General features: G+C 38.4%; 1 protein-coding gene across 7 annotated transcripts in view; it reads right to left on the bottom strand.

Moving 5' to 3' along the window:
- Positions 1-13,572, bottom strand: part of nrp1a (neuropilin 1a) — a 67,423-nt gene that overhangs the window by 33,243 nt on the left and 20,608 nt on the right. For all 7 annotated transcript variants that reach the window (XM_015338937.2, XM_015338938.2, XM_015338939.2 and 4 more), the window contains 3 exons: positions 9,949-10,176; positions 5,593-5,748; positions 782-948 (listed from right to left, as the gene is read on the bottom strand). In XM_015338937.2, coding sequence (XP_015194423.1) covers positions 782-948; positions 5,593-5,748; positions 9,949-10,176 — 551 coding nt within the window. The remainder of the gene's footprint in view (positions 1-781; positions 949-5,592; positions 5,749-9,948; positions 10,177-13,572) is intronic.

Genomic DNA, 13,572 nt, shown 5'->3' with positions numbered 1-13,572 from the left:
ATGTTTTCATAGTAATAAGGAAACACCACTCATGGCTACCTTGAGCAAATATTTAGTTTTTGCCTTTGAATCGACCCCACTATTGCACCCCAAGGAATAAAATCGCAATGTCTTTAGCAATGTAGGAGTTGAAAAATGGACTCAAAGAGACTGGGAAATCACTTTTTCTCAGAAGATACTTAAAATAAGAAAGATTAAAAGCCCCGTTGTTAAATATGTTTTTATTAGACTAGTCAGAAGCAAAATGGGGAATTTGGGCTTTACTACACCTAGGGACTTTCAATTACTAAAGCATGAATCCTGTCCCAGCAGGGCATTTTTTAAATAAGATTTATTAGTATTGTGTAACTGGATCTGTTATTCTTTCTTTCCCTATTTTGCATGTGACCAGCCTACTAAGAATACTTAACAACAGGTCTTTTAATGTATGTCTTCTGAGACATAGTGATTTCTCACTCTCCTTGAGTCCATTTTTGACTTCAGTGAACCAGACAAGAAGCTTTTCAGGTACCATACAAAAGCAAAGCAAACATAACCACTAACAAAAGCATTTTAGAGGTTACTGTGGCATCTAAACCAAACCTCAAGAAATCATACAGTATGGCTTCTTTCAACCTCTGGTATCTATGCCATTGACCATCCATTGCCTATTAACTATCAGTGCAGAACTGCTGCTAACTTTGTGTGTTATTGAAAGGGCATCTTAAAAGTCATTCTTCAACAATGATATTCTGTACCTTTTGTTTTATAGCTATTATCCTTTGTACGTTTACAGTCTTACCTGTATCCACTCTTTGCTTGAGTCTTCTGATGGAGTCCAGGCATTTTCATTGTAATTCAGTCTAGACCTCTCCGGTGACCAGTTTGAGTTGTACTGGGATGAGGATTCAATCTGGTCTGAAGTAATCTCCCCGGATTCCATCCCCAGTGGCTCCATGCAGTCGAAATCTATCGTTAGAAAAACATGCAACCCACCAAAAATAAATACAATAACATACTGCTAAAGAAGCACACTAACAAAGTATACAGCAATCTGCAATTTGAGTCTCCTGAGACTTCTTGTGAAAATATTGTGCTGCTGTGTGGTCTAACTGATCTGGTCTTTCTTTAGAAAAAAATGTTTAATAGACTTACAGTGGGAGTGTATTATATGAAGAAATTCTGCTTTGTTGGTTTAACCCTATGGATACCATAAAGACACTGAGATACTATACCAGGAACTGTTTCCCCTTCCCAAAAAAAAAACAAAGTGTAAGGATCATTTTGATTTCTGTCTATAGTGGTATCCTAAACTGGTGTGTCACCATATATTGTATCCTGTTAGATTATATTGTATCACAATTTTCCTTCACAGTGTTTAGAAATAAAATAAATCCACTGGAACAACAATGTGGGGTTACTCTAAAGAGAGGTCATTCCGGGTTCAGTCCATGACCAGAGTTCACACTCTAGTCAATGGGTGCAGAGCAGCTCACTGCCACAAATCTTGTTGGTGGAGCACAAACACAGAAGCCATCTGTGCTACCTCACACAAGTCAAGCCAATGGAATATCAGTCCATGTGACATTTCTTCCCTGATGTATAATAAAGGACTGTGAGAATGTTCTTATCCTGGTAAATTCAAGGTGATTTTTTGGGGCAATTTAAAAAACACGCATACGAGTCAATATAAATCTCCAGGTTTGACTAAAGCTTGACACTTTCTTGAAGCCATGAGCATACACGGGCCCCTCAGATTTTCGTTGTAAAGTCTGGCATGCGTTTCAGAGCAGATACCTGCAGTGTCTGCGAATTCAGAAGAACATAAGAAAGGTTGCAAGTGAGAATAGGCTATTCTGTGTATCTTCCTCGCTTGGTTGTACAGTAGTTGCTAAGAAACTCTAAAGTTTTGCCAAGCCTTTTTCTTGAGGAAGCCTAACATTTGGGCTTCATTTGCCTGGTGAGGAGGCCTGTTTAATCCATCTATCCATCCATTTTCTAACTGTGTCTTCTAATTCAGGGTTGCAGGGGAGGCAGTCTCCCCCAACAAGCAAGGGTCACAAGGCAGGATGCACCCTGACTTGATTTACAGCAAGGATGCCAGTCCACTGCAGGGCAGACACACAGACACAAACACAGTCACAGCAGGTCAATATTCCCAGAAGCCTTTAACCTCCCAGTATGGCTTTTGATTGTGGGACGAAACTGAAACACCCTTAGTAAACACAGGGAGAACATACAAACTCCATGCAGATAGCACCCAGGACCCAAGCGTCGAGAGGCAGCAATGCTAATCACATCGCCACCGTGCTGCTCAAGCCTCTTTCAGCTCACAACAATGTTTTTGTGCGAAAAACAACTGTTGCCAGTTCTCTGTCCTGAATTAATTTTCTTTTTTTTGTTTTCAGTTCTGATCCTATGTCCTTGTTGCTGAATTTTAACAACTAATCTGAAATAGTCATGTGATTTGACCCTAACTTTATCCCTTAGGATTTTACATACTTGAATCTAATTCTCTCAATGAACTCTGTTCTACAGTCGTGTTTCCCTGTTCAGGTCCTGAAACACCCCCGCATCTTCTGGCTTTCATTCTGACTGCGTTCTTCATTAATTAAGCTCATCAAACCCTTAATTGAACCAATTGATTACTTCTGTTTTCCACTTGGTTGATAATTATGGCTAATAGGTTTCCGAATAACTCTTACTGTTGATCAATTAATGATGTGCAGACCTGAGTAAGAATGACTGCCAAATAAGGATTCTTAGAGTTGCAAGGGCCTATTGGTTACATTCAACAACAGTTATTGAAACAACAGACCAAGTGAGAGAACAACTGAAACTTAGCATCTGGAACAGGTTTCATGCTAATTTCCAACCCTGTTCTGCTATTTAAGAGTGGAAAGAGTTTTAAAAACCTAAGCAAATAGTTCAGGTTAAGAGCTTGATGAGCCAAAGTTCACCTGGGATGAAAACTAGAAGAACCAACCAAGACTGGGAAACACAACTCTGGACAAAAGAGATTTAGCTCTTTTAACCTGAAACAAAACAAGTTCTAAAAACCAGGTTAATACGGAACTAAAAGTTTGGAAGAGCATTGGTATTTGTACAGATGCTCTTGTTGTACTTGTCTAATAAATCACCCCAATTATGATAGTGTTAGGACCTTAGCACAAGTGTGGTTCAAACTAAATAAATACCTTGGTTAGTTTAAAATAAAGTTAACCACTGAGAAATAATATTTGCCTTCTGTTGATGCTGTCCTGATTTACAGAAAGTTAATGGATAATGTCTTCATTCAATGCCACCTATTGGCCCTTACAACAGGAACTTTATTTCCTTGGAAGCCTTCAGTCCCAGTACAGAGCAGGGCCAGCTTTGCTTAGCTATTGTGATTTGACAAGATCAGGCTGGAAGGTAGTAGTCTCCCCTGAATCAACTAAAATCAATACAAGAATCTCTACGTATCTTTGATAAATTCATCTGGCATTTCATTTAATCTGCTATGTATCTGTTAATATTTGTCAAAGATTACCTCATTGGTTTAGTGAGCCCATTTAAGTCTTGAAGTGAAAGTAATGGGACGCATTTTTGTAAAAGGCAATCTTTTTTGCTGATCAACTCGGATCACTGAAGCAGTCTGGTCTAATGAAGGCGTTTTTAATTCTTAACGAAGTTTAGAAAGCACACTTTTTTCCTCAGTGCAGTCAGTCTCGATGGGCAGAAATGGCATTGGAACTTTGTTTTGGGGTCAGGGGAACTTACTTTGTCTCTTAATAATTCGTCATATATTTTCAAGCCACCTTTTAACAGAGAAAAGCTTCTTATACACTGTGTATCCTAATTTTAATCTGTTGCAAAACAACATGGGTTATGTTTCCTGTAGTCCTCCAACTGTTTATCATTGCTGAAGACTGGTATTGATTTTGCTGTATCACTCATGGTACGGTTTCCCTCAGTGTCACTGCTCTTATCGATGCCTTCAATTATTTCTGTTTTTTACTTTTTCTTTTCTTGCTGACAGGCTGTTGTTTGATTACTCTCGATCATTGGGTGCTCTGGCCTCACCTTGGCAACGATTCTCACCCTCATTTCATTTCTTGAACCTTAAGTCAGACAAGTGTGGCTGCTTTCTTTAAGACTTTTTCAGGACTGTTAACTGTGAGCCATTCACATTCAATCCTGCTAGGCAGCCTAAAAAAAAACCCCACCGTGACAAAACAGTTTAAACAGTGCCATGCACGGTGCTACTAGTCTCAAATAAGTTTATATAATGGCTCATCGATTCACAGCTCAGCTGCGTAAGACTGCAATTCGAAGACCCCTAGGTTAGCATTTGAATTCTTAAAAGGTTAGTCCTTGTTTTTTGGCTTAATGCCCCCATATTTCAAATCCTTTTCCTCCTCAAATTTGCGATCCATTCACGTTATCGCAGCTGTAGACTACTATATTTAATATCTTTTCTTTTCATAGAGGCTTCTTTTGAGCTCAGACCTAATGACTCCAATGGGAGGACTGCTGAGCTATTCAAGAAAAGAAAAGGGAGGGATGACACAAGATCCATCCAGTTGCCTTTTGTTCAAGTTCTTGTTTTAGTTTTTTTTTCACCAGGCTTTATTTCCCCAACACCGATGGGTTAAGATGTTACAGATTCTGTCAATTTCTGTTTGGGCAGCTAATATATACCTGTAACTCTTCTAACAAAGAGAGAATGAAATGGACTTTCTTTTTCAACTCCTATCCTTTACTGACCTTCCATTCTTCCCATTGCAAGATGGACAAACTAAAACAAATCACAAAGAGCATCAAAACCATGCAGGTGGGTTGATAAAGGCAGGTAAGATACCGGGTCCTTAGCATTTGCATAATGAAGCTGAAAGCACATTTTCATGTTTTCAGCCTGTTGCAATTTGAACTACAGGGCTGCTGGGAACTCAAATCGCCACTGTGGTCTGTTTTGGTGATTCATCTTCCTGCATTGGGAAAATACATATTAATCCCTCTTGGTGTTTTGAACCACCCTGGGAAAATTAGACCTTGCTCCTGATAACATCCAATCAAAACGAATTTGTCTGTTGACAGTTTATAAGCTAAGAATGGTTTACTTATGTTTAGCTAGCTATTTTTTCAAATGGAGGTGAAAGGTCAGGTCCCAACAGAATCCAAAAGACACAGGAAAGATATAGCATTTTGTTAGTCAAGGTTTTTCGACAGCACTGGAAGTTAAGATACCAGTTTGGAAAATAATCACGTGTCATAAAACAACAATATTGAAAAATGTCCTCTTATTTTGGTTCTGACAAAGTAAAGAGCAGGTTTATTTAACTTTTGGTGAAATGTGCCTGATGTACGGGTCTTAACATTTTTTAAACCACAAGATGTATAGTAGTATTTATGTAGTTTATGTTTTCATTGAATTATTCATTTATTTCAAGTTTCATGACAACCTTACCTCAGATTAATCTCATACATGCTTTACCATCAATTAAAAAGGCCAGTCAGTCTGTACATGTCAATAGTAGGCTTTGTTTCATAAAGGTTCATATCAGCATTATCAGCAAAGTCACTCAATTGTAGGTGTACAGAAGTTGTGTAGAAGCATATGAAAAGACTCACCTTCCGGTACTGTTTTCTCGATGACAGTGAAGTTGGCAGAGAAGCCCTCTTTGGCTATGGCGTTGTCCGTGTTGAGGGTTATGGAAAGAATACCAGTGTAAGTCTGGATGCGTCCTGGTGTATTCTGTCCACAGTATCGTCCTATGTATGGACCCACTGAAGACAAAGAGATGGGACAAAAATCAACTTGGAAAGACTTTCAGTAACCCTGGAAAATTCCTTATACAGCACTCAAATCCCCTGACTCTATTTTTCAACCATTTAAATAGTCCATTTCCATTTGTACATTTTTCGCTGTCACAGCAATAATCATAGTCTACGCAAGATGCCATTATAAGCTTTTAGTTGCAATCGACCAATGCAAAGTTTGTAGGAAACAACGTTATTGTGACTGTGTGATTTTAGTTTCAGGGGGAGCTTTAAGAGATGCAGCTAAACAAAATGGAGATCTTGGGAGTAAAGATTGTTAATTTCCAATCTTTCTGTTTACATAAGCACAGTAGTGAAGTAATTAATAAACACGTTTCAGGGTAGTGTTTAAAGACAAAGAACCAGCTGAGTTGTCCGCTTTGCTTTTCAACCATAAACTCCAAGTTTTCCTTTGATCTAATTTATAAACAGTGACTAAATCATGGCATGTCCTATTAGACATATTTAAATGTCTGGAATTTGGAGTGATAGAGTTTTAACCTCTCTCTAGGCTTTAGTCAAGGAAAGGAGTCATAAATTTTTCACTCTCTCTGCTGGGCACTGTTTTTAAATTCCTGTGATCTCTCAAGAGTGACTGTCCCCACCTCCTCTTATCTGAACTAATTAAAAGAAGTAATTTGCATGGGCAGTGCATGATGAAAGGAGCCTCCCAGTTTGACTTAAGAGTTATCTTAGTCAGACTACACTTTCTTATCGAAAAACATGAACAAGAAAATAAAAACAGCAACATTCTGAGACAAATACACTACAAGCTTTAATGTGAAAAGCCAGCTCTAAAAGTATCTGCATGACTCAGAATCCACATGAAATTTTCAAGAGCCTTTTGTGAACTTTGCATTCTGTTTCTCTTTTAACTTTAAAGTGTTCCTCTCTCTACCAGCAATGTCTGTTCAGTAGAAAGGAGCTCTGTACAATCGGCTACAAAGGGAATTGAATTTCTCAAGTCACATGTAAGCTTCAGCCTTCTGTGCTAATGCAATATTGATCTGAGTGGCACCAGTGGTAATATGCAGCTTTAACAATTTCTTTACACATCAATGTTCTAGTACATTTCTCAACATTCCCTTCACTGTTACTATATATTTGTGTGGTGGAAGCATGTAAGACACAACTTGTATTGTTATTTTGTCTTGCTACCTCATTTAGGGCACATATTATATTAAAATAAAAAAAATATATTTTTAGTAGCCAATAAAACCATTACAAAGGGGGCTGGAGTTCCTCAGAAGTCAGTTTCAGCAAAAGTTCTTGTGTCCCAGTTCACAAATAAAAGTTGTAAACTGAAAGCTTTGCAAAAAATAAGGTAAGAAAATGTGATAACCCTGTGGAATTTATCTGATTTTTTTCTCAGTTCTTTTCTGAGGAAAGGGAAACTAATTTATAAATTAAATATTACCGTCTAGGAATATTTTAATGAAAATAACCTCCCTTCATGCATTTAGATATTAAATGTCTGTGTTTCTTTACAATACAAAGGAACAGTAATAAAGACTAGGATCATGCAAAGCTGAAATTAAATTCACAAATTCTATTTCTAAAAGTGCAGTTAACATCCTTATTACTGCTTGCTATGAAGGTGTATTTGTTTTTGCTTTTTAAACAGCAATAAAACATTAAGCATTTTGCTTATGCTTGGAGTTAAGTCAGAGTTACGAATTTCATTTATTAATGAAATAATTCATCTGCTATATTATGATGCTATAAAGATAAATACGAATCTCAATGTACAACTTAAAGAAAGCGGATATTTAGGCCAGCGATTTAATTCCATCTGATAATATTATATTTTAGTGTAGTGATCTTAGGGTGGATATCATTCAGTCTTTCATCCAGTCTTTATGGACTGGATTTAGCACCTGTGCAAAGAAAAGATTATTTACTGTGTTTAACAAACACATGAGTCACTGAGAAACTTGCTGGGTCTTTACAATCATTACCACTGAGTCACAGTCCATCAGGCAGGCAGACATGAGGCAACAGAGCTTCACAGTCAGCATCACTCTTTTTAAGTGAGACACAGCAGACTTTTACAAGAATTGCAATTAAATATTTTGGGAGTCCATTGACATCGATCTCTTCACATAGGTGTGGGAGGAGTAGAAAACAAAGTAAAAAAAAAACCCAACCACTTCAAAACCGTTGTGGCACATTAGTAGCTTCTGTTGGGAAGGAATGTCAAACATGCACTTGGCAACGGGAAACAGGATCTGCTATTTTGGCAGGGAGAAAAACCGGGAGAAAATATTCCATTATTGTCTGCGTGCTGAGGTCAGCTGAACATCTGTGAAGACAAACAACTTTTCCAGTCACCACCGGCCATCTCCTTAAAGAAAACACTTGGGCCTCAGACTGAGACTGCGACTGGTGTGGCAGGCCCTTCGCTGCTGTGGCTGGGACGTTGTTGTTTGACGACTTCACATCGAAAGCCAAGAAAGTCAGAGACTCAGAGAAGGAAACTTCATCGATTCCAGATAAGGCAGCCATTCTGGGATTTAATTAGGTGCCTGCCAATATTCATTTCCTTTAATTCTCCTGGGAACTAAATCACTGCGTGTTTCTAAAAGTGATAAAATCATATTAATGAGGAAGGGCTTTGAACCACACAAAATGATTTACAGTCCAGTGTATGGCTTTATGCTTATAATGAATGTAAATGTTCATACCCACAGTCATTGTTTTTTATGAATGGAAAAATGGGAAACACATCACAGACCTTTTCATCTGGAGCCAACAGTTTATTAGAACATAAGAATGGTTACCAAAGAGAAGAGGCCCATGTAAATTGTTTATTGCAACACAGCAGTGACACTGACCTCCTTCTTAATATTCAAGGCTCCCCCAGTCATTCTAATGAGCTCACTTCTTTCTCACCTTTTCTTCTGTTAGGATCTGAACTCCTATGTTTTGTTTTTTAGTGTGCTATTAATAAAACATTTCAGTAGTCCAGCCAAACCAACAGGGGGGACAAAAGGCACACAAGCAAGTCAGCAAGAAGCATGATATTTCTATGTAAACTGGCTGAACTGGGTGAGATTAGGGTTTGGCCTCCCCCGAGCTTCTGTTTAGATTTCCGTGAAATGCATTCTAGAACAGAAGACTTAAAACATTTGCTGAAGAATCAAGCTTAGCAAATTTACCCTCAGGTACTTTAACCAACTGTTTGCTTAAATCAGTGATATTCACTCCTGATCCTTGAGTGGCACAGGTGTTAAAGGTAATTAATAAGTAAAGACCTGGAAACAGTAGTAATACAGACAAATTAAGTGAACAGTTGATTCAAATTAAGTTGTGAAGTCCAGGATGACAGGAAAGCACAAACACATGTCTAGGACCAGGAGGAAATGTCAGTGGCTTTAAAACTATTAGCTTCTCGTTGCAGATTTCTTTAGAAGTATTCAAGTTGCATCTCCTTATATGATGGAAAAACACATTTGAAATAAACCAATGATTACATTTCCAATGGCTTCAAATAGACAACATTTTGTAGTGAACAGCTTGTCCACATGTGAGACTCTGGTCTGGTTAATGATGAGAGCATTTTAGCTTTGCAGTTTTATGTCACATTAAGGGCTGTGCCCTGAGTGAAGCCTTGTGTCTGGAATGTGTGTTAACAATGGCTTGGCAACCAACCGTGATAATTGACCCATTTTGAGTGTCTGGATACACTCTTTTTAAATGCAGGATTCATCATGTGTGAGTATTTATGCTAAACTTTTTTTTTTTAAGATGGGCTACTCACAGGGATAGGTAATCATCCCTTAAAGGCAAATATTAAGCTCTTGTTTATATTTTGATTGGTTCTGTTTTAAAAAGCCAACAATAAAAATAACAGTTGTGGAAAGGAAGTCGGGTTCTGGGACTGCTGTTCCTGATTGGGGGATAAATTGGGCTTTTGACAGAGGTACACCTCTTTTGCTCACAAACTCACCTGCTTCTGGTTAAGGGGGTTATGTGTCACTTACTTATTAAATACTGAAATACTATTCCTGATGATACTATGATTCCTAATCCCTATTCTACTGTCTCTACTGCTACAGTATAGCAAATAGTAATAATATCACAAATACTACTCTTCTTAATACTACTGTAACCAGCAATAATAGTAAGGACACCGAACCCACACTCTCTCTGACTTGAGTTACGTACCTCCAGGAAATCCGTCCCAGATTTCAAGCCGATCGTAGCGACAGAACACCCCGATAGGAGGGGTGGTGTCAGGTTCCAACTCGAAGCTTTCAAACTCGAGTACAATCTCTGCCATCTTGGGGGCAAAGATCATGTAAGTACATTCCAGGTTGTTGGGGTACTTCTCGGGGAACCCTGGGGATCTGATAACCCCGCTTGTTGTGGTGAAGTTTCTGGAGCACTCTGGCCCTGGAAAACAAAACACATGGGGTTTGTTTATTTCCTTCCTCATATCACTGTTGATGGTGCTGGCTGCTCAGTGATCATTACGCAGACTGCCGTTCGTCTCTGTAGCCAGTATTTTACACAGAAGCTTGTTGTATACAATCCTGTATGGGAAGTCAGTGGCTGAGCAGTTGGCCAGTTCCTTAACTGTGCTTATCCACATTGTTGTTGTTTTTTTTTTAACTTTCCCTTGTTCTATAGCGGCAAAGCATTGGTATCTCAAAACCTCACCCAAGGAAGCTGCAGTGCACTTTGTGGGACACCCTGACCGATAGCTCTCAAGCTTCCCCCTACTCCCTCCTCCTCGGCTCCTGTTCCTTCTTATTGATTCTCATGTTTGTGGAAGAGCTGTGCTGCATCAGCCAGCTACAGGACATTGAGGGAGTCTGAACGTAAACAGCCCTCAATAGTTGCTGGCAACCGCACAGAACGCGCCACAGTAAAAATGAGCGTTACCTTCCACTCCTTTGGATTTCCACATGCTCTCCCTCTCATTATGCCTCTGCCTAACAAATTAAAACGGCTTTGAGCTAATTGCAGCTTCAGTTCTGAGGAGGGATAGAAATGTGGCACATGTTTATACTGTGACTATCAAGTCAAAACAGAAGCAGAGGAAGACTGACTGATGACAAAGTAATGCCTAGTAGCATTAGCCTAATGCATAAACCTGCAGCACCTTCTTACAATCTAGATTTTCTTGTTTTGACAATCGCAATGTCCTTGAGGCATTTTATTTAGGGAGCTTTCACACTTTTTTGAGGTCTGTAAATTTCTATTGGCCAAACAAAATGATTACAGACAGCAAATCTACTATAATTATTATTTATTTATCATGCTGGGTAAGGTCATTATACCCACATCATACCCATATATTATGAACATCTATTATGGTTAAAAAATGCTTCTGGTGAAAAGTTAAGTCCTCAGTGTTTAATGCATGTACTGAGATTACCAGTTAAAACATGACAGTTACACCAAAACAATACGTTAACCAACATCATTAATCACATTACATGCTTCCATAGGTATTATGGCCTCTTTGTTTTATTTTTCTTGCCACATATTACTGGCGTGGAGAAAAAAAGAGCACCACTCTTGTCCTTCCTTTACTCTGATTCTTCCCAAAAACCAAAAACTGAAAATGACTAGAAAACAAAGCAACAGTGATAGTTTTTCAAGGGGAACAAAAAAAGTCCAGGCAACAAGAAGTCAGATGTGGGGAGTCTGTAAATAAAGCTGTGCAATTAGTTGCGAGACAATAAATTCTGTTCTTTGCTGTTCAATCAAGCAAGTCCTGTTTCCTTACACTCTCCTAAAGCTCTTGTGGTTTCAGCTTTAAAATGCCTCCTCATGTTGGTTTGCTTTGATATCTTGAAAATTGAGTGCAGCAGCTACAGTACAGGGTTCAGACAGCTGAGTGGGTGTTGAAAAAAGAGATAAGAAAGTGCAGTTTCAGTGCTGCTATGGGTTTAGTGTGGTACTAAAAAGAAGTTGTAAGAGCCAGTTGTCTCTTTGCCTGCTTTACAAATGTATGTACTGTACAGTCTTACAAGCAAGTTATGTACAGCTGTAAATGTGCTTGATTAAGAAACAATGTACTGTATATTGTTATAATTCACCTAAACAGTTTTGTATTACAACCTTTTAAGTTATTTTAAAATGGTACAGGTTTTTAAAAAGTGACAACTTATTTTCATACATCTTACAAATCACAATTTTTTGGAAGCCTTGAGTCGCCCCTGAAAAAAAAAACAACCTTAAATCATTTTTTTTATTTGAAAATTCTTTACTTGAAAAATTATTTTTTGAATTGAAAAGGGGAGTTTGTTTTCTCTTTCCAATCAAGACAAGAAATGTTGTGCTTTGAAGTGTCAAAAGTACTCAGTAAAATATGCAGTGGGATTGGAATTCTAAAAAGATGGTGAAGTTAGCAGTGATAGTTTAGATACTATATATTGTTTTACATTTTTTATGTTAGAGAAAAAAAGAAGTCTTAAAAATGAAACTTGAAAATGAAAAGACTGGATTACTGTTTTCTGGATTTCTCAGATGACATGATGGCACAAGAGCTCAAACTGCCTTAAGTGTTATTTCTAGTTTAGCATGTCAGCTAAAGATGTTTATTTTTCAAGGGCTTGTAGGTTGATAATTAGACAAGGCCTTGTGGTGAAGCTAAGAAAAAAAAACTGTTCACATAAACTGAAGAGTTAATCATTTGGATTTGTACAAATAATCGAGTAAATCCTGTGTAAAGGATGAATACTCCTCTAGAGAGAGAGAGGAGTTGGTTAAATTGAAGCGTGGTGTGTGTTACACTGCAGGGAAAACCCGCAGAGATTAGCTTGATGGAGCAGTTGTAGGCCCCTTGATTCCCACATGTAGATTCTGCCATTACTTTAAACATTTTAACCCCCTCAATTGGTCCTATCTTTTTTTCTTTTCTAAGAAAGACAATGTAAAGAATGATCGAGGGCACTGCCCCTAAAGAGAGAGTTTGCGTCTTGAGTTTCCTTAGGGAGTGATGGGGTTACTCTGCCAGATGTGACCCGTGTCACTGAAGCACATGGCATATGAAAGTGAATTTGAACACAAACCCAAGATTAGTGATCATTCCCCTCCCTGCTGTTGACACAGGTGCTGTCGTAAAGAGCTCAGATGGCAGTGACATGATAAATGACATTAATGGAAGGAGAAATGACAAGACTTCTCTTCTCAGGTGATGCAAGCGCCCTGTCTCTTCGCGTACACCCCTCAAAATCAACTCGGTTAACAAAGTCAGCGCTGTCATTTCTTGTGACTAAAATTAGACCCACTTCAGTGGACCCCTCCTAAGTTTGATGTGGTTCTGAAAAAGTCAGGGCCTTAATGGAAAGCATGTGTCCTCAGTTTGGAGGAGCACATAAAATAAAGTGTGACATAAAGATGGGATAAATATAGACTTTCTAGAAGAGGGGATGTCCTATTTTGCCATTGAATATGCCACAAACAAATTTTTATTACATGAAATTGAAAAGTCCCACTTTCACTGAAGAAACATGCAAAGTTCCACATTAACCTAGTTAAGGGTGTTGCTACCCTAGATGAGGGTGTCGCCAAGCAGATAAAAAAAAACAAATCTTGCTCTCATACACAAGCTAAAATGGCTACTTACATATTTAGTACTTCAAAAAGATTTTACAGTCGGACTACAGCAGTGTAGGAGGGCACAACACAAGGTGTCTGTCCTCTGACACATATATACAGGAGCTGAGCATACAATTAACCCCTAATCTTGAAGCTCATATATTCGATTCATGCTCTCAGCAACTCTTGGGTCACTGAAGCAAGGTTAGCAATTTGCCACCCATAAAATAAATTACC

This window comes from Lepisosteus oculatus, chromosome 6, assembly GCF_040954835.1.
Source record: "Lepisosteus oculatus isolate fLepOcu1 chromosome 6, fLepOcu1.hap2, whole genome shotgun sequence".
NCBI lineage: Eukaryota > Metazoa > Chordata > Actinopteri > Semionotiformes > Lepisosteidae > Lepisosteus > Lepisosteus oculatus.
The sequence above is the reverse complement of the archived record's forward strand: the minus strand, read 5'-3'. Positions and strand labels throughout refer to the sequence as shown.